The 27,737-nt window shown below is 43.8% G+C and overlaps 1 protein-coding gene across 2 annotated transcripts; it reads right to left on the bottom strand.

Annotated features, from left to right (window-relative positions):
• Window positions 1–418: 418 nt before the first annotated feature.
• On the bottom strand, window positions 419–25,566 carry LPAR3 (lysophosphatidic acid receptor 3). 2 transcript variants are annotated; one of them, XM_069981537.1, is made up of 4 exons: window positions 25,488–25,566; window positions 24,197–24,344; window positions 10,751–11,506; window positions 419–4,446 (listed from the first exon to the last, which is right to left on the bottom strand). In XM_069981537.1, the coding sequence occupies exons 3-4, from the start codon at window positions 11,484–11,486 to the stop codon at window positions 4,115–4,117; spliced, it is 1,068 nt and encodes a 355-aa protein (XP_069837638.1). In that variant the 5' UTR covers window positions 11,487–11,506; window positions 24,197–24,344; window positions 25,488–25,566; the 3' UTR covers window positions 419–4,114. The 2 variants fall into 2 exon arrangements, with proteins under 2 accessions (XP_069837638.1, XP_069837637.1); XM_069981536.1 differs by lacking the exon at window positions 25,488–25,566 and adding an exon at window positions 25,459–25,477.
• Between the last annotated feature and the right edge of the window lie 2,171 nt (window positions 25,567–27,737).

Below are 27,737 nucleotides of genomic sequence, written 5' to 3' on the forward strand. Positions count from 1 at the left end.
AGTCAAACATTTATCCCTTAGGGTACTATTACACGCAACGATAATCGGCCCTATCCGGCTGATTATTGTTCTGTGTAATAAACACAACGATTAGCCGATGATCGTTGTCATAGGCTGATCGTTGATATAGGTTCTGATCTATAATTGTCGGCCACCAACTGTGCACCGCTACACGTAATAGCGTTGCGCGGCCGGCGGCTGACGATTTGGAAAATAAATACATTACATATCCATGGTCCAGGGCTCCTCTTGCTCCTCTTCTCCCCGGGTCCCGCATGCTGCAGCTTCAGAGCAGCCTGTCTTAGCTGACAGGCCGCTCAACCAATCACAGGCCGGGACTGCCGCGGCCAGTGATTGGCTGAGCGGCCTGTCAGTTAAGACAGGCCGCTCTGAAGCTGCAGCGTGCGGGACCCGGGGAGAAATGGAGCGCAAGAGGAGCCCTGCAGCCGGGATAGGTAATGTATGCCAGTTTAGCAAGGGCTGCTAGGACATCGGTAAACGATTATTGGGCCGTGTAATAGTACCCTTACATCCTGTGAAACCCCTTTAAAAGGTAAATCTGTCATCATTTTCATGCTGCCTGAACTAGTCATGAGGGCGGTCCCTGACATCTTCTCTCCGCCCTCATGACTACAAGCCTTGATAAATCTCACCTTGTTTGGGTATATGGAGAGATCTATCAATAAAGGCTGTCGGGTGGGGAGAAGCCATCAGTGACCCCTTAGGCAATGTCGCTAACATCGCAACCATCTGAAACACGGACATATCGGATTCTTCTGCCATAGGGGCGAGTCCCGGGCAGTTCAATAATGGTAGACAAGGAAGGACATGTTCCCTGTATGGGTGAGGGCTATGACATAATGGAAGCCATGCATGTTAGAGGGAACATCATCCACTGAACAGGCTAATAGTATAACATTGTCACAACACAAACATCCTTCCAGTATAATTTCTTTAACATACAGTAAAGATACACAATTTTAAAAAAAAATTTACAGTTATACGTTCAAAGCCAAAATGTTAAGAGTTTTCTTCAAGAAACCGTAAGAATATTGTGTTTTTTTAAGAATAAATTAGATACTGGCTGTAGTCATCGGAGGGTAACTCGCATCCACAATATTACATATGTCGGTATCTGCTTCGACTCTATGTACGGAATCAGGTTGTAAACATGATATCCCAGATGGGGCTTGGGCATGATCATCTACCGCAGGGATGGGGAACCTTCCACCCTCCAGCTGTTGCAAAACTGTAGTGTCCCACCACAGGTGGTTCCCTAAGTTTTATACCACCCAGGTAAAGTAACTCTCTCAGGTATCACAAGCAAGTAATGTCAGCTGGGATTTCCACTCCAGCCACTAGGTGTCTCACTTTCCCTGTCTACAGCCTAGCTAACTGTGTCTACACGCTGTACACTTCTACCTTCTCTCTCTCACACTTCCTGTCACATGACCATATATAAGGATAGGGATTTCCTGTTCAGTGTGGTTGGGAGCCATCTTAGCTTTAGTCAGGAGTGAGTTCTAGCAGTGTTGGACTGGGGTATCTGGGGCCCACCAGAGAAAATGATCCTGGGGGCCCACCAATGAAGAACCAGTGAGAAATTATATGTCAGTCGTGTTAGTGCAGGTTCTAAAGCTGGGGGCCCACAGGAGGATCCTCAAGTCCTCTCGTGGGCCAGTCCAACACAGAGTTCTAGTGCCAGAGAGAAACCAACAGTAGTTATGTGCTGCTACCTTAGCAGTGGGGTAACCAGAAAACAGGATCGCCCTTGTCTACGCTGTACAAGCACCCCAAAAGGAAAGGAAGAGGGACTGATCCCCAGTAAAGCAAAAATGCGCTAAGCTAAAGTACTTTACTGACAACACTCGACTACGTGGGGAAACCCTCACTAGTTAGCTCAACCTAGAGACAGAGGCCTAGCACTCGTACTACCACACAGGTCAGTCACCAAGACTGTGTAGGCAGAAGGCGGCAGATACCCAAAGTATATCTAAACGTGAGTACAAGAAGTTCTACAAGATTCTAAACTATAAAGACACATCCCAGCGGAGTACTGTTACTTATTAGATAGGGGCTCCTATACTACCTTTGGGTACTACCACTTCTGGCCACCGTGACAAGTTGCCCCCCAAAACACCAGAGCCCACCGGCTAGAGCAACACCAGCATCAAGCGCCCCGGGTCACAACAAAACTACAATTCCCATCATGCCTGAACAGCCAAAGCTTTAGGCATGATGGGAATTGTAGTTTTGCAACAGTTGGAGGGCCGAATGTTCCCCATCCCAGCTCTACTGTAATAGCATCGAACAATAGTCTTATGCTGATGAAGTAAAGCTGAATGTGTCATTTAAAAGAATTATCAAGTCACCATTATACAGGTACCTATCTAACCCTCACTTCAAGTATAATAAATATATTCTAGTATATTCTCGATGTCCTAGACGACAAATTTTAAAACTTTTATTAAGGAAAAGAATGATACAGCCACTCCTCAGTAGTTTGTAACCTTAGCGGACCAGCATGGTGATCAATCATAGAGGAACGTCCAGACTGGATACACATATGGCCGTTTTAAATAGGATTAGATCCCATCATCCCTCAATCTAAAACAACATGGCTTTCTTAGGTCACGTTAATAGATGTTACTGTATATACACTGGCCTATAGTTTATATAGTCGGGGATAAACAGGAAGCCGGGACATTAATATTGTGTAATTTTAAGTAAGAAAGAAAAATGGAAGAGTTCTATACAAGAACCGTGACCTCCTCTGGCGCCCAATCTCTCAAGCCCCCCTCCCATGACAGGGGTCCAGCACATTAGAATTAGGCCACCATAATCATCGGTTTACCCCATCGTCTTTTTTTTGTTGCCAATAGAGATGGAGGGCCCTGTGAAGATTTACACCACAATTCCTCCACCAAAATTTCATGGGCTCCATATACCATTGATTGGGGTCAATGCCCCAAACCCTTTACATATTTGTTCAATGCTAGTCACCAAAAAGTACAGAGGGATGCCATATAAAAAAAGGTTAAAATGGCCCTCTTATATACTGCCATTGGTGGTTTTACCCCCACCTTGACCCCATATAGTTACTTTGACCATTGAGTTGGGCCTCCTTTTGCCTTGTAAAAACCACTTGAGCTTCTTCTTCCATATGTATTTCCTTATGGTTATTATTAAACCGTTTGAACTGCCAAATTGTTTTGGTTCATCAACGCTTTCTGAACCCGAATGCTTGGTGTTTGATTCCCCATGGCTACAGGTCTTGGACGCCCTAGTGAGTCTTGGAAAACATGGATACAGCCATAGGCAATAGGCAGTTTTCATGTTTTCCTGACAGCTGTAGGACGACATCTAACTTCTGCAGGCACGAGGAATTAAACACCAAGCATTTGGGTTCAGAGAACGTTGATGAGCCCAAACAGTTTGACAGGTCTGCTCAACCCTGCCTATGGTCAACGCTTAGTACTGTCATCAGCTGATCATCAATACTGGCCCCTAAACTGGCTAAGGGTCCTATTCCACAGGCCGAGCAGGGCCCAATCAACGATGTAAACAAGCGCCGATCTGCTAGATCGGCACTCGTTTACTGGGCCTACTCCACGGCCCGACAATCGTTTAGATGATTTTAGGTTTGAACCTAAATGACCGATCAGCCGATGACACAATCATCAGCTGATCATTCTCTCTATTCCACGGAGCGATAATCGGCCGAATCGGGGCAATTCCGCCAATTATCGCTCCATGGAATAGGCCCCTAACTCCTATGGACCACCCTACTGCTTGCCGTCAGACGGTTGGGTCATCCCATCTAAAGTCATCTATATGCAAATATTCTACCTGAGATGAAAAATATACTAACATATGAAACACATTCAAATATGAATAATATCTTACAAAAAAAAATTCTAATATTCACTAACCAAACATTGTTTTATTTACATCAGTACTGTCCTCCGAGGGCAATTTCATGGACATCCCTTTTCTCTTTCCTTTATCATACGTTACACTATACAACCCCCCATTTTCCACAAGACAGTCTTTCATTTCGATATAAATAGGGAAAAAAACTAATAAGGTAATGTCGGGTTGTTGGGATGTCTTGTTATATCGTTACGGCACTTTTTTCAGGCGGTAGTTGATTGGCGAGATCTTCTAGGTAATAACTGGCGGTATCGTTGCTTCGCGTGCTGTGTACCGTCGATGGAAACCTGGAAGACCGTCGCTTCCCCCTGTATGTAAAGCAGCACATCATGCTCTTGAAAGTCCTCCACATTTCCTCATCCTTGTAGGAGTAGATGATGGGATTCATGACTGAATTCATCAGGGCAAGAAGAAGAAACCATCGTTTGACTTGCTGTAGGCCACAGGAAGTGCAGTTGAGGCCATCGAGAAGAAGAACAACCATCCCTGGCGTCCAGCACACAACAAACGCACCTGGTGATACAAGGAGGAGATCTTAGAATTACTATAAATGATCCACAATCTACTCTACATCCGAAATCATATCATCTATATATGGCCTCAACCTAGATGCCAAAGCATAGGGTTCTAAAGGGCAAGCAGCCACAGTCCCGCAAACGAACAGTATATGGTCGGAAATGGACCTACCATAGTCACTAGTAGGCATTAACTCAATGGACTTGGCACGGTTACACCACACTGTGTTAGTGTTGAACGGAGAGGCTGAACTGTTGGGGGTCGGAAATATTCTCCGAACCCAAATGCTCAGCATCTGACTCCCAGCAGCTGCAGAGGCTGGATGCCGCCCTAAAGAGTCCTGGAAAACATGAATACAGCCATATGCTGTACAGAGAGTGTTGTCAAACTCGAAAAGTTTGGCCTCCCGGGTAAACATTATACATCGCCAAACCATTCTTTCAGTATGAGGATGTATACTTACCTTCCTGCCTGCCACCGGAATCCCACCCAGTCACTTCCTTTCTGAGATGTGACGTCTTATGCCTGCTCAGCCATTCAGCAGCAGAGGCAGGACCAGCTAGAGCAACAGAATGGCTGAGCAGGCTTGCCCATGTCAAGTCCCATCTCAGACCAGTAAGCGGCTAAGGACCAGAGCAGGGGGATCTGGATGGCAGCGCTGGAGCCAGAGAGGTAAGTAGATGTAATTGTTTTCATAGAACCCCTCCCCAGCAATTGGGGTCCTGGCTGGAGTACCCCTTTAACTACAGGATTTCCTAAGACAACCCCTTTAAAAAAAAATTATACTGTACAAGATGGAGGATTTATGCACAGTCATGCTCCACACTTCTGTACAGGAAGGAACAGGTTACCATAACTAATCTACTCAGTAAAGATGGGTAAAATGTGATTCCGTGTTTGCAGGACACATGCACAGTTCTCGGCTTGTACAGACTTCATTGATACGTCCAGCCTTGCACTGAATCCTTTCATCTGATGAGGAGTTTCAAAGCTCCCAGTGAAAAGGGAGTTTTTCCAGTTTCTGATCTTTTGTATAATGACTCCGATGAAGAAAGTGGCAAAACTCTCTACAGGTCCCAACACGAGCGAATGCAGAGGAGCAGGAAACGAGAGCACAAACACCCAGCCTACCGCATGAGAGTCGGCTCCCAACCTACACGTCGGTGAGCAAGATATCACGATGCCCAGCGGTAAATGAAAGAAAGAAGCCGTCCATGTCCTCTAATGCTCCATTCATTCTGTATGGAGCTGCCAAAGGTGGCTGTACTCATATCTTGAGCAGCTTTATAGAGAATGAATGTAGCAGTAATGGATCCTGGTGGCTTGTGGGAATTTTGTTACCTTCCTCCTTGCTGCTGGTCCCGCGCTGTTAGTCGGGGTAAACTCCACTACGGAGAACCCTTAAGAGCACTGCCGCGTCATCCGGCCCACCCGCTCCATTGATTATCATTAAAAAGTGCGGCACTGCTCCTAAGGGTCGTCGCAGTGTTTACCCCTAACTAACAGCACGGACCATCACCGAGGAGGAAGGTAAGACACATACCTTCCTTCTCAGTAACCTCCTCAGATTCGTCTAACCTGCTGATAGTTCCCCTTTAAAGGGTTTTAGCAGTCCGGCCTACAGAGTAGAATTACCAAACCAAGGTGAGATGACAAATGGTATCAAAAGAGACATCAAAGACGCAAATGGCAAGGATGTGCTTTTACATGGACAGTACGGAGATATATATATCTCATCATCTTATTATACCTGGGTCTCTTACTGTGACAAATTGGACATCCACTACTTATAGAGATAAGAACGTTTTCCCATAATATAGAAGGGGATTCTTTACTGTAAGAGCAGTGAGACTACAGAACAGACCTGCCCCTACTGTCTCCGGCGTACATGGATTTATCTGTATTGTGACATGGTATGGAGTTCTGATAACATGTTGTCTATGATTTCTGGAGATTAGGAAGTTTATCTCCGTTTAAAAGGAGGCGAGTGCAGACGTGACAAAAACAATCCGGAGCGCAGCGTCTGCCGTGACCCCCGTACTTTACATAGACGCCTGCCGTATCTTCTCAGACATTGAGCACAGAAATAGAAGATAACATACTGTAAAGGTTTTGTTCTTTGTTTGATCTTAATAAGGAAATGAATGGAGTGATAGTAGACCCGTGTCACCTGGCTTTAACCCCTTCCCGACATTTCATGCTTGTCCCAATTTTCGGAGGTCCATATAGAGTGGGATCAGGACTGGAGATGAGCAACCCCCAATCACACTTAGGTTCTAACTGCAAGTAACAGCTAAAGGAGATAACTCTGATTCCAGCCATTTAACCCCCTTGATGCAGCAGTCAATAGCAACCATGGCATCTAAGTGGTTAGATAATGATAGTAAATAATAATAATAATAATAATGTTTTTATTAAGCGTTTCACCTATCTGTATGTTTTGGTTTTTTTATGTGGGAGGAAACCCATGCCAACAGGAAGAGAACATACAAACTCTTTGCAGATGTTGCCCTTGGTGGGATTTGAACCCAGGACTCCAGCGCAGCAAGGCTACAGTGCTAACCACTGAGCCACCATGCTGCCCTAGTAATTAGTCCTCTCTGGCCTCTGACTGGACCCCTACAAAATAATTGTAGGAGGCGAATCTGAACTAGGGCTTTAGGAGGGTGTAAGAGGAACTGGATTACTATATGTTACAATATAGTACCACTGCATTGTACATGTACTTTAGTTTAAATAATGAACATTAAAAAAAATATAGTTTTTCAAACAAACAAAATTTTTTTCATTAAAACATTTTACCCACTTTACAATTTATCAAGAAAATAAATGAATAAGCATAACTAGTACTGATAAGTTTTTTAATAAAATAATATTATTTATCCTGCACAATGAACAGGAAAAAATAAATAAAAATTCCACAGGGAGCAGTTATTGTCTTCTCTATCTACTGGTGTCACATGACGCTGCAATGCTGTACAGATCACTTTATAGCAGCCTCCTCCTTATCACCACAGACACAACAGGAAGTCTCAGCTTAGTTTTAGCCCCAGTGGTGAGAATGAAAACTGCAAGATCTCAGGATTATTTTAGAATATAGATAGAAAAATGGGAAATTAGAAAAAATGTCACCAAAAATTCTTTAAAAAAATGATTACCATGAAAACCTTATTCCTGCAGGAAGTGGTGTATTTTTTCCAGTCTGACACAGTGCTCTCTGCTGCCACCTCTGTCCATGTCAGGAACTGTCCAGAGCAGGAGAGGTTTTCTATGGGGATTTACCACTGCTCTGGACAGTTCCTGACATGGACAGAGGTGGCAGCAGAGAGCACTGTGTCAGACTGGAAAAAATACCCCACTTCCTGTAGGACATACAGCAGCTGGTACATACTGGAAGACTGGAGATTTTTAAATAGTAGTAAATTACAAATCTGTATAACCAGTTGGTTTGTAAGAAAAATATTTTCATCGGGGTACCCCTTTAAACTTCCTCCTGCTTCTCATGTCAGTTCAGCAAATAAGCCATAAACATGGGATACAGTCACTGACCACATTACATCACCGACATAACCAGAGTAAGAAATGAGTCTCTAGGCCGAGTCCAGGCTCCGGTCACTGACTCATTTTGGTCCATTAAGCCTTGTCTTAATAATTAGCAGGTATAGACTTATAAGAAATGGGCTCGGCCTTTGCCTGTAAGGAGATAAGTACATTATGCAATGGAGAGATAACACTGTAGCAAAACAATAAAAAGAAATGGAGCTGTAAATTGCATGGAAGTAAAGTGTTTGCGGCTTTGTGTGAAGGATCGGGAAGTCGGTGCCAAGTGATCGTAAAAGCAAATAAAAGCTATTGTTTGTATAATAAAAAGAAACGTTATATAGTTATCTAAGGGTCCTATTACACGGAGCGATTTTTAACAATTAACGACTAACGATAAACGATTGCAAACGAGATTGTTTATCTTCAACCTGAAATCGTTCACCATATTACACAGGACGATGATCGTTATTGCCATCGTTATTATGATCGTTTATTCCTTCTGATCCCAGCGAAACAATGAACAATGTGCAATTACACCGAACGATTAGTGAAAAAATATGCGGAACTTGAGCGAAAGAACGTGGAATTACAGCAAACGATTAACGATAATTTTAGGTTCAGATCTAAAATCAACGATCAGCGACACACAAACGATTTTTCTATCGTTGCCTGCAATTACACAGAACGATTATCGTTTAAATTTGAACGAGAACGATTTTTTGCACAATAATCGTCCCGTGTAATAGGACCCTAAGGCTGGGTTCACACTACTTTTTTGGAAAAACGGATGGAAAAACGGATGCATTTGTGTCCATCTGTTTTGATCAGTTTTTCTATTGACTTCCATGATAAAAAAAAAAAAAAGAAAAAAAAAGGGAACACATACGTTTTTGTGTACGTTAAAAAAAACAATGTTTTAATTTTTTTTATATTGGAAGTCAATGGAAAAACGGATCAAAACAGATGCAAACGATTGCATCAGTTTTTGCATCAGTTTTTCCTCTTTTTTTTTTTTTAAACGGATGAAAAAAACGGAATGCAAAAATGTAGTGTGAACCCAGCTTAACCAGCAGTAGCGGTCTTGGGCACCAAGCACCCCGACATCCAAGGTGCCCCCACGTCCCGCTCTGTTCCCAAGACCACCGGACAGGGCCACCGCCTGCCCGCTCTGAACTATAACTATGAGCGCTCGTAACGAGCATTCATAGTTGCATGCAGCAACAGCACTGACAGGGCAGGAGCCAATGGTTCCTTCACTGTCAGTCATTCTTGTGGCCACAGTGTCTTGCCTGCAGTCACAAGAGGCCGCTCTCTCTTTGTGGCGCTGAAAAGGGAGAGCGGCCTCTTATGACCTCCGGAAAGACACTGCCTGGGGCCACAAGAGTGAGGAGAAGAGCATACCTAATTAAGTGGGGGCACAGGGACACCTTAAAACTGTGGGGACACAGAGGGGTGTAACTACTATATAGGGATACAGGGGACCTAACTACTGTATATGTTGGACCCTAAAATGTTTCTCTGGCAGATTCTGGAGAGCAGATTTACAGCTGAGAGAAGACTTAAAGGTGGCCCACGCTGGATGGGGAGAGAAAAAAAAAAGTAAAAGATGCTGATCAGAGAAGACGCCCCCTGTGAGTCACTGGATGTAACTGCACTCTGTTATAGGGTTGTAGTGATAGAGGTTATGGTGTGGCGGTATTATGTAATGGTATCACTGGTGATATCTTTCTGTTTTGTTCAGAGTAGTTTTGAGGCAATATTTAATCTCTAAACAGCAGAGGAACAGCCCCAGTGCACGCAAGAAGCTCAATTACATATTTCATTATTCTTAAATAACTTCAAAATGGTGAAACATATAAAGGTAGGAGGAGGCAGCTACAGGGACACAGAACATATTAGTGCAAATGAACCCGCTGACAGTTCTTTCTAATGTCCAGTTGGGTATATGCTGGAGTTCCCCCGACCACTGCCATATGGAGGCTTGATCTGTTCCTGGATGCTGCTCCGTTCCATCCAGCAAGTAAACAGAAACCCCTATGTAAGACACCCAAATGGAGGTGCAAATGACACTTTGCCATCTGTGGGGTTTATAGATACAAAAGCTATATGTGGTATGAAAAGCACCTTGCTACAAAATATTTGCTGATCCCCCTACTCAAGATTGTGGGGAATCTGACTGCTGGGACCCCTGTGATCTCAAGAACAGGGCCCTGAGGATAGGGCATATCTTTATTTGGTGGAACAACCCCTTTAACTTTTTCCATAGATGCTCTATAACACACATAAGCCATCAATAACTAATTGGTGAGAGTCCAACCTCTGGCACTATTACTGATCATCTTTTGGCCAGACCCAATTTACATAAAGAGTACAAAGAGATGAGCGCAACTGAAGCATGTTTGAGACCGATCCTTCGGCATTTGAATACCGTTGGCTGAAGAAGTAGGATGCAGCCCTAGGCAGTCCGGGAAGACATGGATACTGCCTATAACCCATGGTTGTATCCATAGTTTCCAGGACTCCTTAGGACTGCATCCTACTTATTCAAATGCCGACTTGACCCGACTCAAGCATGCTCCAGTTGCGCTCATCTCTAGTAACCATCATCTTCTCGGTACAAGGTATGAAGCTGGTGGAAATACCTTTAACCATTTTCCTATAAAGTCACCTTGTGCGAATGTCTCTGCATAAACTATGAGCCCTATAGAAGACACAGCCAGATGTATGATTAGCCACATGAAGAATATAGCGGCCTTACCCAACACAGTCATGACGGTCTTCATCAACTTTATCGGAGTCCGCCGTCGACTTATAGAGCCGGTGGTGTGCGGAGATAACACGTTGGTCTTCCATTGTACGTACATGTAGATTCTTAGATACGCTACCACCATGATTATAAAAACAGCCAGGTTAGAGACCGTCCAAAAAGTCAGGTAGCTCCGACTATAGATAGGGGCAAGGGAGGAACAGGTGGTTATGTTACAGATGCAATTCCAGCCCAGGGTAGGGACGGCACCCATAAAAATGGCCACCCCCCATATGAGCAGAATGAGACAAGTCACTCTCCGTTTTGTCAGGTTGCTGTGAATTCTCATTCGGACAATGGATATGTGTCTCTCAACAGCAATGACCAAGAGGTTGGCCAGGGAGGCCGACATGCTGGTGTCCAGGAGGCCCTGGCGCAGGAACCACTTGTGTACAGTTAGTGTTTTGGACACTGGCCCCGTATGAAACATTAGATAGACGTAGGCAATCCCCGAGAAGAAGTCCGCCGCCGCTAAATTGGCCAGAAGGTAATAGAAGGGATAGTGGAATCTCTTGTTCTTGACCACGGCCGCGATGACCAGCATGTTAGAGATGAAAATGAACAGACAGCAGCAGGCCCCGAAACAGAACAACAAGATCAGCTTGGTTCCTGTCCAGTCGTCTTCCGTCTGCGAATTGCTCTGATTGTAGAAAAAGTCCATGCGTTTATCATAGTGGCAGGTGTTCATCCTGAACGGGCCCCCGCATCCTACAGAGAGAGAAAGAATATTATTGGAGCATATCTGTGGGGTCCCATTGTTAGGTGCCTTAGGCATCTGTCGTAAAGTTCTCACTCCAGGTTGAGTAGTGATGAAGGTAGTATTCTATAGTTTCATCACTAGATGTCAGTGTCTGTTATACGCCTCTGTTCTTGTTTGCACAGCTGAAGTTATCAATGGGTTAATGTTGTTGTAGTACCATGTGTTCCACGCTGACCTATTGGAGATGCTCTTTCTTCTTCTCCCTATTCTTGCTCTCTACAAACACACACACACAACCCAGGAGGAGGAGTTAGTTAGCCCCCATGTTCGGTTGGTTGAGTCAAAGACGTGTATATACAGATGCAGCTAGAGACAACCACTTCCTTCAGTACTTATACTATATCTACTATGCAGTGCTAACAAGGGAGAAGAGTCTAGAAACATCCTAGCTCACGCCGAGAACCAGTGTAAAAGTGCAGGGCAGTATCCTGATACAAAAGAGGAACTAGCCTGCATAGGACAAAGCTACCAGGAGGTCTACGTATCCTATCTCGCAGTACATGTAACTGGGACACCCCCAGGAACTTAGCTTCATCCAGGTAACCACGACTGGGGCTTGTATCACCCTAGGAGGACGAGTCACTCGACACTGTAGGGCAGAATGTGGTCAGACTACAGTCTATATACAGGTACAAGTTACTTCTCACTCTACAAGTGTTCTCTCTAGTTCCGGCAGAGTACATTGTACAGAGTTCATGGGTTAGAACTCTCTTGACAAACTATTCTCTACGCTGCTCTACTCTACGTTCAACTCTTTAAGCATCTCCTCAGCATAAAAAAGTTCAAGTACTAAAGTCCGAGTAAAGATTTATCTATTCTCTACAAAAGTGTATTGTACGACCAAGAGACTGTACAGTAAAGCTGTTCTATTTTTATATCACTGGGACTCAGTTATCTCTTCCTCCGCACCAGCACCTATATACACTAGCCAAACACCTTGGGTTATTTTCCCCCCTTTCTGTGGGTGGCGGTTCAGATAGTCCGGGTGGGTCAATTGCCACTCAGGACTACTGTGACAGGAGCCCAAGGGACCCATCACAGCCCGGCAGGTCACCGACCATTTGAGGATTACATCCAGCCACACTAAAGCAGGTATCAACATCACACCTGTGCGCTGCACTAGCACTGGCGTCACAACATCACTATCACCGGTAGTCTTGTCAGTCTTGTACCTTATCCCGCTTAAAGGGGTTGCTCACCAAAAAATTTTTTCAACTGATGCCAGAAAGTGCCAGAGATTTGTAATTTATTTTTATTAAAAAAAACCTCCAGTCTTCCAGTACTTACCAGCTACTGTATGTCCTGCAGAAAGTGGTGTATTCTCTCCAGTCTGTATTCTCTGCTGCCACCTCTGTCCATGTCAGGAACTGTCCAGAGCAGGAGAGGTTTTCTATGGGGATTTGCTGCTGCTCTGGACAGTTCCCGACATGGACAGAGGTGGCACTATGTCACTTCTTGCAGGACACACAGTAGCTGATAAGTACTATAATACTTAAGGTTTTTTAATAAAAGTAAAATTACTAGTCTCTGGCACTTTCTTGCACCAGCTGATTTGAAAAAAAAAAGAAAAAAAAAAAAGTGAACAACCCCTTTAAACTGTCCTTTTTTTGTGTGTTTTCCCCAGGAACCTGGTATCTTACACACCCTAAAAGGGTTTTCTCAGAATTGATATTAATATCCTATTCACAATATAGGTCCCATGCCCCCAATAACCGCCCCCTCCCCGCCTTTGTGTGTCCTGCACAATAGCAGAGTGTGTGAATGGAGTGGCGGTCATGTGTGTTATATATTTAAAGTCTATGCGAGTGATATGGGAGATAGCCTAGAACACCACTTCCTATTAGCCTCGGTGTCCTATAGGGAAATGAGAGCTGTCAGAACACAGGGGAGACGTCTTGTGTTCCTGGGCCATAGTGTGTAGATGTCCATGGCTCATATATATAATATATATATATCTGTCAGTGCTGTCATCTGTTTTATATACATTAAAAACGTTACCTTTATTTTAAAGGGGTTCCCAATGTAAGACCTGTGCATTAATGTCTTGGCCTAGTGGGCCTGGCCTATCCACATATATCATAACCATCCATTCATAGGAATAACGTACTTGTAATACTACATTAAGGACTTCCCTTCCTGATAAAAGTGGATGACCAGTGATTTCCAGTTGGGGACAGACACCCCCTTTAATAAGAGAGGTCTGTATCGCACAACTATTTATTATTTAACAATAGCTGCCATTGCATCATTTTATTAAAGGGATTAAATCAGGAAAATAATGTTTTGCCAGATGACATTGCCCGGCGCCATCTCGTCTGAAAAACGCTCTATGAAACACATTTTCAGTAGAATTATTTTGTAATGTTTTATAATTCAACTAGGAACACTAAAAAGATGTCAACAAGAATCAGATGGGGAGTACAGTGTGTTACATTTAAGGGGTACTCTGGCAAAACTATTTTATCTCTATCTTTCAAATCAGCTGGTTTCAGAAGGTTATACAGATTTGTAATTTACTTCTATTTAAAAATCTCCAGTCTTCCAGTACTTATCAGCTGTTGTATGTCCTGCAGGAAGTGGTGTATTCTCTCCAGTCTGACACAGTGCTCTCTGCTGCCACCTCTGTCCATGTCAGGAACTGTCCAGAGCAGCAGCAAATCCCCATAGAAAACCTCTTCTGCTCTGGACAGTTCCTGACATGGACAGAGGTGGCAGCAGAGAGCAGTGTGTCAGACTGAAAATAATACATAATACATACAGCAGCTGATAAGACTGGAGATTTTTAACTTACGAATCTATAACATTTTCTGAAACAAGTGGATTTGAAAGAAAAAGTTTTTCGCTGGACAACCCCTTTAAAGGAATAGAAATCCAATACAGTTAGCTTGTAGGGGTATTCCATTGTGATAGAACCGTATCCCCTATCCACAAAGGTCAGACCCCCTGCAATTGCTAAAATGGGGACCTGACTCTCCCCGCTGAATGGAACATAGAGATTAGCTCCTGAATTCGGCTGCTCCATGCAATACCTATGGAGCCACGGGGATAGCCAAATCCAGTACTAAGCTATCCCCAGCAGCTCCATGAGGAAGGAGTGCAGCATGTGCTGACCCATCACTCCATTTACATTGCCAGCAACCCTAGCAACATCATGCAGCTATCAGGGCGGAAATGGGAACTTTCTTATGGACATATTCCGAACGCAAATGTGATAACACAACTTAAAATAATCCAAATAGTAACTTATGTAATTAGCATATTAACTTCTTTGAGAACACAAGGATGCAATCCCCCAGGTCTATGTACTGAGCATGGTTTTCTGAGAACAAGTGGATGCAAACCACCAGGTCTATGTGCTGAGCTAGCTTTCCTAAGAGCACAAGGATGCAAACCACCAGGTCTATGTACTGAACTACTGTAGGTTTTCTGAGAACACATGGATGCAAACCAGCAGGTCTACGTACTGAACTAAGTTAGGATACAAGGATGCAAACCACCAGGTCTATGTGCTGAACTATGTTTCCTAAGAACACAAGGAGGAAATCCCCCAGGTCTATGTACTGAGCATGGTTTTCTGAGAACAAGTGGATGCAAACCACCAGGTCTATGTGCTGAGCTAGCTTTCCTAAGAGCACAAGGATGCAAACCACCAGGTCTATGTACTGAACTACTGTAGGTTTTCTGAGAACACATGGATGCAAACCAGCAGGTCTATGTACTGAACTAAGTTAGGATACAAGGATGCAAACCACCAGGTCTATGTAATGAACTAAGTTTTCTGAGGACACAAGGATGCAAATGACTAGGTCTATGTGCAGAGTTTTCTAAAAACACCAAGATGTGAACCACAAAGTCCTAGGCTCTCTGAAACACAAGGACCAAACTATGAAGTATAGCTGTTGAACTAAAGGCAGTATTTCACGGGGGCGACACAAGGAGCAAACAAGCGCTGTTCCCCGCTCGCTGTCGCCGCTATTGCATGCGGCGGCGGTGAGCGGCGCTCAGGTGATCGCTAGATTGTCTGGGCATCCCATAGCATATAGCGGCGGTCTGCTCCCGCTGCTCCTATTCTACGGAGCGATGGCAGCAGATCGCTGCTTTATGAGTCGTTTGTCTTTCAACATTTTAAAAGACAGACGACTGCAACAGTCAGCTGACATTGTTCATGTCGGCCGATCATTGCCTTCTATTACACAGGACGATTATCGGCCGTAACGGCCGATATCAGCCGTATACATCCGATGATCGTTCCGTGTAGTAGGGCCTTTAGCTCTCTAAGAACACAGGGGTGCAAACTGAAAACATTCTTTATGGCCCATAATACCCTAAGGGCCCTATTACACGGGACGATTATCGTGCGAAAAATCGTTATATCGTTCGAATTTATATCGTTCTGTGTAATTGCATGCAACGATCGAAAAATCGTTCGTATGTCAATTTAGATCTGAACCTAAAATTATCGTTAGCTGTAATTCCGCATTTTTTCACTAATCGTCCAGTGTAATAGCACATTGCCCATTGTTTTCCTTAGATCAGAAGGAATAAACGATCGCAATAACGATCGTATCTAACGACCATCGTTCTGTGTAATATGGTGAACGATTTCAGGTTAACGATAAACAATCTCGTTTGCGATCGTTTATCGTTAGATCACTCCGTGTAATAGGACCCTAACTATCATCCTCCCAGGCCCCCTCCCCTCTCAGGATGCAGGTCCTGCTCAGCTACTCTCTGGGTGGGATGCTTCATGTGATTTGCCTGTGACTTCTTACCCAGTCTCCACCTTTAGGAGAAGCTCAGTAATCGGAGGGGCTCTCCTGTCACATTCCTATTGCTATTGGCACACAGCAGGACTGATGCTTTCACCTACTTTCCGCCTACATGTGATACTAATCTTTATTCTACTGATGTTTTGTCAATATTGGAATACTTACTGCTTTATCTCATGACTGCTTCTGTACTCACTTACTACTCTGGTGCGTGTCATTTGGCTTATATCCTGCAACTTTGCATGTGTATAATTCTGTTCTCTTTTCAATAAATGGAGTTTAAAAAAAAAAAAAAAAAGGATGAAAACTTCTAGGCCCAGTTGCTAAGTTCTTTAAGAGCACGAGGAAGCAGACCACCAGATCCAGGTGCTGAGTAGTGATGAGCGAATAGGGAAATATTCAATATTCGTAAGAATATCTCCCTGATATTCGACTATTCGATCCCATTAAAGTCTATGGGAACAAGTATTCGATTATTGAAAAACATCTATTCGACCACTTGGAGGTTCACCAAGTCAACAATGACACCTCAGGGAAAGGGGATTTAAACGCTTATCGAATATTTATTGAATATACGGCGTACTATCTATTCAATCGAACAGTAATCGCTTATCACTAGTGCTGCGCTAAGATGTCTAAGGGTCCTATTACACGGGCCGATGGGGGCCCGATAATACCGGATAGGTGCTTGATAGATGCTTGAGAAAGGCCTGTATTATATGTATCAGGCCAAAATGCATTGCAATAAAATGAACCATCCTGCTTACACTGTCTGATGATCCTTGGGCGCAAACATATGCCAGGAATACAGTACCTCTGCGCTGATACTTCTTTGTGGGGATTTTTTGGTCCAGTGATCCGCTCTGATCACACTGCTGCAAGCTCTCTAAGAGCACAAGGATGCAGACCACCAGATCCAGGTGCTGAGCTAAGTTTTCTAAGAGCACAAGGATGCAGACCACCAGACTGAGCTAAGTTCTCTAAGAGTGCAAGGATGCAGACCACCAGATCCAGGTGCTGAGCTAAGTTTTCTAAGAACACAAGGATGCAAACCACCAGATCTAGGTGCTGAGCTAAGTTTTCTAAGAACACAAGGATGCAAACCACCAGATCTAGGTGCTGAGCTAAGTTCTCTAAGAGCACAAGGATGCAGACAACCAGACTGAGCTAAGTTCTCTAAGAGTGCAAGGATGCAGACCACCAGATCTAGGTGCTGAGCTAAGTTCTCTAAGAGCACAAGGATGCAGACCACCAGACTGAGCTAAGTTCTCTAAGAGTGCAAGGATGCAGACCACCAGATCTAGGTGCTGAGCTTAGCCCTTTAGCAGCACAGGGATGCAGATCCCAAGATCCAGGTGCTGGATCTTGCTAAGAGTACAAGGATGCAAAGCACCAGTTCTAAGTGCTAAGCTAAGTTCTCTAAGAGGACAAGGAAGTAAAGCACCAGATCTAGATGCTGAGCTAAGTTCTCTAAGAACACAAGGATGCAGACCACAGATAAAGGTGATGAGCTAAGTTTTTTAAGAGCACAAGGATGCAGATCCCAGGATCCAGGTGCTAATCTAGGTTTGCTAAGAGCATAATGATGCAAAGTACCAGATATAGATGCTAAGCATAGGTCTTTAAGAGCACAAGGATGCAAACCACAAGATCTAGGTGCTGAGCTAAGTTCTCTGAGAGCACAAGGATGTACACCACCAGATCCTGAGCCAAGTTGGGACAAGTCAATATAAATCTGCACTATTCTGCACAGCCCTAATGTTCCACTCTGTCATCCAACTTACATTTATGCTCTCAATTCATCAATTATCCCATTTTTGTTCACCTTAATGGCCGACCAGGACAGATGGGGCCAATCTGATTGCTAATAAATAATAATAATAATAATAATAACAACTGATAGGAACAGCAGGGGCTGGAACCCATATCTCTGGGGGCCCTGTAGCAGCCGCGCGGTCTGCCTCTATAGTAATGGCTACAGTCTATCCGTACTGAAATCTAGGAATAGTGTCCTGGAGTCATCCTACACCCTGAATCCATCAGACTCTCCGATCCTATCAGGGAAATACAAGGAGGCTCCATGCTGGTAATTATATGTTCTCAGCTCGGTGCACAGATGGGTGTGTAGTGACACAATTCCCACAGTCTGAACCAAGCGGCTGAAATGTGTCAGAAGTTACAAGGAAGAGATAGAATGCAGAGCTGGAATAGACATGGACATTCCTTCTGGTGCCCTTGACTGGCATTGGCTGGCACATAGGGTGGCACATGGGCAAGATATTACAGCAACACTGTTACCAGGGCCGGTTTTAGACTAGATGTGGCCCTGGGCAAAGTTAAAGGTGGGGCCCCAAATGCTGAAATATTTTAGCAACAATTTAAGGTCCCCATACATGTTACTCTTTTGTTGGTGGTACCTGTTGCTCCTGGTGGGTTCGGCCATCAGCGTAAGGTGTATGGGGCTCTCTGGACAGTCCTCTGACAGATGATATCAGTGGACATAGGGGGTCGAGCTTGATGGAAAATCAACGCCCAACCTCTTTGTTCTCAGAGAGATAAGCCGGCATCAGATCTGTATGGCTATGGCTTTCCCCTCTCATAGAGAACACAGGAACACTCAGATGTGCCAAATTTCTGTGTATGGGGAGGACGGGACCGGATGGGACAGATAATTGTCAGCTGAAGGATTGTTCAGCCAGCAGTTATTGGAAGTGTACGGCCACTTTTAAGGCCGTATTACACGGCCTGATATTCCGCAGAAGCGAGCGCCAATCTGGTAGAATGGAGCTCGCTTAGAGAGCCTACTACATGGCTCTTTTATGATGCAGCAAAAGCTATGGAGGAGATTTATCAAACTGGTGTAAAGAAGAATTGGCTCAGTTGCCCCTAGCAACCAATCAGATTCCACCTACTTAGAATGTGAGTAATGAAAGGTGGAATCTGATTGGTTGCTAGGGGCAACTGAGCCAGTTTCATTTTACACCATGTTTGATAAATTTCCCCCCCTATGTGTATATATACAGTATATCATTAGTGATGTGTGTGCAATCCTTGCTGTATATAGTAAACAATAAAGATATATACTACCTGATTAAGGTCCCCCGGTGTCCTCAGGCCTTGTCTGTGATATATACTACCTGATTATGTTCCCCAGTGTCCTCTCAGAGCGATAGCGTCCTGATTCGGACAATTTTCGCTCCATGTATTAGGGCCCTTACTCAGTTCAGAAGGTTACATGCCGGGACTGCCGCTATATGCCAGGACTGCCGCTACATTATGGGTCTGCCGCTACATGTCGGGACTGCCGCTACATGTCGGGACTGCCGCTACATGTCGGGACTGCCGCTACATGTCGGGACTGCCGCTACATGTCAGGACTGCCGCTACATGCCGGGACTGCCGCTACATGCCAGGACTGCCCCTACATTATGGGACTGCCCCTACATTATGGGACTGCCCCTACATTATGGGACTGCCCCTACATGGCAGGACTGCCGCTACATTCTGGGACTGCCGCTACATTATGGGACTGCCACTACATGCCAGGACTGCCGCTAGTGGTGTAAACACAAGAACTATTTATATGAATTGCATTAAAAAAATAAAATAAAAAAATCACTATAATCAGGACCAAATATTACCTCCATACCGTTATTGAAGAAAACACACTATATATAGGCCAATATTACCACCATAAAGTGACCGCCCCATAATGACTTTATATACACTATATACAGACCAATATTACCGCCATAGAGTGACCACCGCATGACTCTTTATATACACTATATACAGACCAATATTACCGCTATAGACTGACCACTGTATAATGAATGACTCTATATACACTGTATACAGACCAATATTATGTGTCTGTAACTCTATGGCTGTACTTTTGGTCTGTATATAGTTTATATATAGAGTCATTATGTGGTGGTCACTGTATGGCGGCAATTTGGCAATATCATTATGTGGTGGTCAATCTATGGCAGTAATGACTATATATACACTATATACCGACCAATATTAATGCCAAAGAGTGACCACCGCATAATGACACTTTATACAGACCAATATTATTGCCAAAGAGTGACCACTGCATAATGGCTCTATATACAGACCAATATTACCGCCATAGACTGACCACCACATAATAACTCTATATACAGACCAATATTACTGCCATACAGTGACCACCACATAACTCTATATACACACTATATACAGACCAATATTACCGCCATAGAGTGTCCGCCACATAACTCTATATACACACTATATACAGACCAATATTACCGCCATAGAGTGACCGCCACATAACTCTATATACACACTATATACAGACCAATATTACCGCCATAGATTGACCACTGCATAATGACTCTGTATCCAGACCAATATTATGTGGCGATCACTCTATGGCTGTACTATTGGTCTGTATATAGTGTATATAGTCATTATGTGGTGGTCACTGTATGGCGGTAATATTGGTCTGTATATAGTGTCATTATGTGGTAGTCAATCTATGGCAGTAATGACTATATATACACTATATACAGAGCAATATTAATGCCAAAGAGTGACCGCCACATAATGACTCTATATACAGACCAATATTACCGCCATACAGTGACCACCACCTAAGGACTGAATACCACCTTATTTTTTTTTCTCACCGTATTGCCTTATATACATAGGAGCTGCAGCCAATCAGCGGCCTCAGTGGTCACCTGCAGCAATTACATAGGACTGATGAGGCCAGAGAATGGCTGCAGCTCCTATATACAGTCTATTCACCTCAACACTTGGAGTCAGCAGTGCTAATACACACACACTAATATATATATATATATATATATATATATATATATATATATATATATATACACACACACCATTATATATATATATATATATATATATACACACACCATTTTATATATATATATATATATATATATATATATACACACACACCATTATATATATATATATATATATATATATACACACACACACACACCATTATATATATATATATATATATATATATATATATATATATATATATATATATATAAAAATTGAACACGAGGACGGCACTCCAGTAGTGTATAGTGAGGATTTATTCACCCAATCACAAACAGCTATATATATATATACACACACACAGCTATATATATATATACACACACACAGCTATATATATATATATACACACACACACACACATCCATGAAAACACATTATACAGATACAAACCATCCAGCCCATACACTATACACAGGACATGTAACACACACTACATTCATCCATTATACACTTACATTCATACACATTACACACTACATGTACAGTATACTTACCCCCTCTAGCATGCTGGGTGTAGTGGTACATCCCCCTCATGTACCTTGCAGCAGCAGCAGCAGCAGCTGTCATCCTCACCCGGCACCCCTCTCCTCCATCGTCCCGACAGCTCCACACCAGAGCAGGAAGTCACGTGCAGAGAGGAGCTGGAGGGACGGGGAGGGGGAGGGGGAGCTACACACACGGAGCAGACACCAGCCCAGCGTCCTGCAGCCTCTGCCTGACCCCTGATGGCAGCAGCCGGGGATCACTGACAGACGCTGCAGGACGCTGCCTGTGCTCTCCTCTCCTACTGGAACTGCGTTAGGGGGCCCCTGGGGGATGGGGGCCCTGGGCATTTGCCCTGCTTGCCCCCCCCTAACGCCGGCCATGACTGTTACAATTACAGGAGCTATGGATAAGACCCGAACATGGATCGTGGTTACCAAACATGCTGGAAACTCAATATACAATATCCTATGGGTGCAATTATTGGGGCATTATGGGTATGACTGTATTAAAGGGTCACTCCAGAGATAGAAAAATGGTCTCAAATCAACTGGTATCAGAAAGTTATACAGATACATAGTTTACTTCTGTTTAAAAAATCTCCAGTCTTCCAGTACTTATCAGCTGCTGTATACTTTCCAGTCTGACACAGTGCTCTCTGCTGCCACCTCTGTCTGTGTCAGGAACTGTCCAGAGCAGGAGAGGTTTTCTATGGGGATTTGCTGCTGCTCTGGACAGTTCCTGACATGGACAGAGGTGGCAGCAGAGAGCACTGTGTCAGACTGGAGAGAATACACCACTTCCTGCAGGACATACAGCAGCTGATAAGTACTGGAAGACTGGAGATTTTTTTAATAGAAGTAAATTACAAATCTATATAACTTTCTGACACCAGTTGATTTTGAATAAAAAAAAAAAAAATTGGTGGACAACCCCTTTAAAGACGTTGTCCAGGCTTAGAAAAAAACATAACCACTTGGGTGAGGTATTGCAACTCCACTAAAGCGAATGGAGCTGAATTGTAATACCACACACAACCTAAGGACAGGGGTGGTGCTGTTTTTACAAGAAAGTAGCTATGCCTGTTCTTATCCTGGATAACCAGGAACGACCAAAAGTTTAGCTTTGGCTGTCCGGGCATGATGGGAATTGTAGTTCTGCAACAGCTGAAGGGCCACAGGTTCCCCATCCCTGCTTTAGATACATCCCATGATCTTCTTTGCTTTAGCGGCAGCTGCCTGACACTAGCTGCTACAATCCAGTCTGCTGCCTGCTTGTTCCCCAAATCCATAGTCCTCCCGGTTTTACACAATTTTGTGTGTATTAGTGACCTCTGACCCCTGCTCTCACACATGGGCCCCCCTGAGTCAATGAAGTAACAGAGCCGCATTCTACCTGGGAGGAGAATCCTGACATCACTGCAGGTACATGTAATAGTGACATTCATGTGATCTATAAATCATTCAGATACTAATATACAAGTCACTTTGTAAGTCAGATGCCATTTATCAACCCATTCTTGTTGACTTTATCATCCACCCATATCCATATTCCATAATCCCGACTATTTGACTGATTCTCTAGATCTGACATAACATAGGAATCAATACATTTTAAAGGGGTACTCAGGCAAAAAACAAAACAAAAACTGTTAGAAAGTTATATAGATTCATAATTTACCTCTATTTAAAAATCTCCAGTCTTCCAGTACTTATCAGCTGCTGTATGTCCTGCAGGAAGTGGTGTATTCTCTCCAGACTGACACAGTGGTCTTTGCTGCCACCTCTGTCCATGTCAGGAACTGTCCAGAGCGGGAGAGGTTTTCTATGGGGATTTGCTGCTGCTCTGGACAGTTCCTGACATGGAAAGAGGTGGCAGCAGAGAGCACTGTGCCAGACTGGAGAGAATACGCTACTCCCTGCAGGACATACAGCAGCTGATAAGTACTGGAAGACTGGAGATTTTTAAATAGAAGTCAATTACAAATCTATATAACTTTCTGACACCAGGCGATTTGAAAGAGAAAAAAAGTATCTGGAGTACCTCTTTAATTAAAACATTAATAACCTTATGACAGATCACAACTTGACTCTCAAATCCATTGGGCGAGGAGTCAACTCAAGTCTCCCTCCCTACCCTTTTATCTATACTGATCCATCAGAAGCATCTTATACGAGTCCAGTAAGGGCATGTCCTTCTTGCTTATTTGACCCCCCCCCCCACATTTTTTCAAAAATAAAAAATTACCTAAAAATAAACTTTCCTGCAGAGATATCTAGTGACATCATGTTAAACACTTAGATCATTGGGCAGTACCTGCTGAATCGCTGCTGGTGTTAAAATGGTGTCATCCATTGGCAACGTCTACCGACTCCGAGCACAAGTCTTAAGAGTCGTGGACTTAGAGAGTCCATCAGTTATAAAGTATAGAAGGAAGCCTGATATATATAAGTCATGCTCATTACTTCCTATGGACGGTTAGGTTGGAATATTGTAGAAAGTTGGGTTACTCACGGCTGGACTGGTCTCCGATCAGATGCCCTCTTGGTTGCTGCAGGTGTCCAGTGCAGGTAGATGCATGGGCAGCATCTGGTCTAGTAGATATGGAGCCCAGGACATGGTGCTGGATGGACACAGTGAAGCTCCCGTCTGGGTGATCACACTATAGTGGTGCGGGGAGAGCTGCTGGTTACAACTTGCAGGGCAGTCTGCATGCTTTCTACTTGTCCCACCCCACGCAAGGAAGAGCATTCCGCTCCCTCCCAGATTAACTCATCATATGCTTTGTGTAAAACATGCTCAACCCTATAAATCACATGGGGCACCTGTACGTTGCGCTACGCATCCCCTATACCCACATATACACTGCATTCCAGCGCGGTTATCCTGGATCCTTCCACCTTACATCCACCACACTAAGGCCTCATTCACACCTCAGTATTTTTCATCAGTATTTGCTGATCAGAAAACAATGCAGCCCGTTCATTTCTATGGCGCTATTCACACAGACTGTAAATTTGCAGATCCGCAACGCAAAAGAAAATAGGACAGGTTGAAATTCGGTCCCCGATTGGGTACGGACACTCCAATAGAAGTCTATGGGATCCTCCACATTTTACAGAAAACACCTGAGCGCTCCGCTAAACCATCTGTAATTGCTTCCTGCAATTCTGTGACATCACCATTTAAAGGGGTTATCCAGTGCTATTAAAACATGGCCACTTTTGCACCACTCTTGTCTCTAGATTGGGTGGGGTTTGAAACTCAGTTCCATTGAAGTAAATGGAGGTTAATTGAAAACCACACCTGACCTGGAGACGAGAGGGGGAAGAGAGGCCATGTTTTTGTAGCGCTGGATAACCCCTTTACTGGGTGGGTGGGACAGCTAATGACAGCATTTTATAGCATTTATATCGAATCTGCATAATACGGAGCACCATACGGACGATATTTTTCGGATTGCAGAGAAAAAAGTGCAGATCAAGAATTTCATCCTTGAAAATACACTGACGTGTGACTGTAGCCTAAATCTCTGTATATACAGTGTAACAGGTCTAATCACACTGAAAACCTACAATACCACAAGTATGGCAAAAACAAAACACAAAAAAATCAAAAGACCACAATCCTAAAACATATGAGACACTTAAAAAACAAGGTATAAAGACTAAAAGAAACTCTCCTCAAGACAAGTCCCAGAAAAAGGGGGAACATATGTATGTGACTATGTAAAACGGTAAAGGAAGGAATAAGTGCAACACTATTCTTGGTCCCACCATCTTTCTCTGCCTTTTGGAGTAACCACCTTCTTAATAGGGCGGAACCAAGCACAGTGTCGGCCCCTCCTTGAAGTAAAGTGAAGGAAAAAGTAACAAAACACAAAGGGGGAGATTTATCAAACATGGTGTAAAGTGAGACTGGCTGAGTCGCCCCCGGCAACCAATCAGATTCCACCTTTCATTTTCCAAAGAGTCTGTGAGGAATGAAAGGTGGAATCTGATTGGTTGCTAGGGGCAACTGAGCCAGTTTCACTTTACACCATGTTTGTTAAATCTTCCCTAAAGTGTGTGTGTGGGAGGGGGTCAGGTACGAGTAAGAACACAGATATCAACAGCCTAAAACGGCCAAAGTAATAACACTTAGCAGTCGGAATACCCAATAAGTGTACTTGATTCCGAAGTATTTCCCCCAGTTCATCAGGGAGCAAGACAAGTTTCCCCTGACATATAAAACCAGGTTCATCAGGGAAGAAAATGGTGTAGACGGGGGATGATCCCATGTACAGGCCAACATTGTAATGAAAACAATAATAAACATTCAAAAGCTTAAAGAGGATGTTCCATCAGGTACATCCTCTTTTATCTGACCCACTGATAGATCGGCGCTGTCACGGAGAAGCCGGTGCCGTGGCCCGGTTCCCGTGTACAGCGCTGTTCTATCCACGGTCCCAGTGGGAGGGAATTTCCTCCTCTCTATGAGGCGGCTCTATTGATTCTAAGGGAGCCATGTCATAGAAGGGAGGGAATTCCCCACCACTGGGGGCGGGACGGCCCGCCTCCTGTGTGTCAGCACCGACCCAGGACCCGTGGATAGAACGGCGCCCTACACGCGAACCGGGTCACAGTTCGAAAAACAGACCGCGGCACCGGCTTCCCCGTGCCGATCTATCAGTGGGTCATATTAAAGAGGATGGTACATCTTCTTTAAGAGATAGTCCAAACTTTAGCTCAGTAGAGGTCCCCAACCTTTTGAGCTACCATCATCTTCGATGGTCCGGAGCAATGTTTAATAATGATAAAAAAAGAAATAAAAAATTAGCTTGATGCCGTTCAATGATTCGGATATGTAATAATAGCTATAATAGCCGCCAGTACATGTGCTTATAACTCAGACCTCCTATGGCGAGGACTCTGGATCCAATGTTTCAGAAAACAGACGAAAGCCTATGGTTGTATCCATGTGTTCCAGGCGGCAGTCCTTGGGCTGCATCTATCTTCTAGATTCAAATGCTGATTGTTCAGGATGGTGCGAACCCGAACTGTCGGAAAATTTGTACAGATTCGTAATCCATCTCCTGACCGTCTTGTCAATTATCGGTTCTCTGCTCCATGAAGGGACATTTGACAATGAAATGGAAAAGTTCAGACTCCTTCTCCAAACATTTCCATTCATTTCAATGGCAGCCATAATTAAATTGCATTAATATTGCAGCCGGATCCTGTATCCTAAGTAAATAATGGAAAAAAGTTTCTATCTATTACATTATATTGTGTTGTGGTTTATACATTGCAGAATTTATCGTTTCATTAGACGGTATAGATGAAATATAACATTATCCTCTACGCTCGTATTATATACATTACCACCCATTACCTTCCCCATTGTAAACACTGGTTTAGCTTCATATCCCGGAGCGTCCACCGTAGTATCTCCTCTTCTCTTATAGTATATACAATCGGATATTTATTGCCATAGTATAAGGTAAACATGGCTGCCCCCCCATCGTGCCACAAAGACCTCGCAACGCTCCCTAATACAGGGAATACACCGAGTCATCTTATATCATGTTGTATACAGTGAACCACACTCAGGGTTTGGTGAATAAAACTGTATGTCTTGTTCTCCTCAATTGGGTTTAGAGGTCGGGGCATGCTGGGAGTTGTAGTTTTATAATAGCTGGAGAATCACAATGCAGTAATCCACAGGGCCCAAGCAATGCCTGTGGTATCCCTACTATACAAGTCCCCAACCCCCCAAGGTACAAAGTAATATAACTTTATTCAAGCAATGTATTGCAAAAATATATATATATAATAAATTACTCTCCAGAGTACCCCTTTAAATGGAAGCCTCAGTGATGAGGGAAAAGGGTAAGGGAGTCACTTTTCAGCATTAATGCAGACAGATATATTATAATTTAGCTGCAAGAAGCATTGGCATGCTTATAGCTATGCCAAGTTACAAGCTGCCCATATTAGTCTATGGAGATGGGAGGGGCAGGAGGAGGAGGGAGCATCTGGAATGAGGCAGCTTACATTGTCATTGATGTTCTGTA

Source organism: Dendropsophus ebraccatus, chromosome 8, assembly GCF_027789765.1.
Source record: "Dendropsophus ebraccatus isolate aDenEbr1 chromosome 8, aDenEbr1.pat, whole genome shotgun sequence".
Taxonomy (NCBI): Eukaryota; Metazoa; Chordata; class Amphibia; order Anura; family Hylidae; genus Dendropsophus; species Dendropsophus ebraccatus.

Excerpts from the sequence above, each read along its gene's own strand:
- LPAR3 (XM_069981536.1), bottom strand. Across the intron at positions 11,507-24,196 it reads GATCGGAGACCAGTCCAGCC|GATGCGGGGGCCCGTTCAGG; the intron begins GTGAGTAACCCA and ends CTCTCTCTGTAG. Across the intron at positions 4,447-10,750 it reads GACCGTCATGACTGTGTTGG|GTGCGTTTGTTGTGTGCTGG; the intron begins GTAAGGCCGCTA and ends TTGTATCACCAG.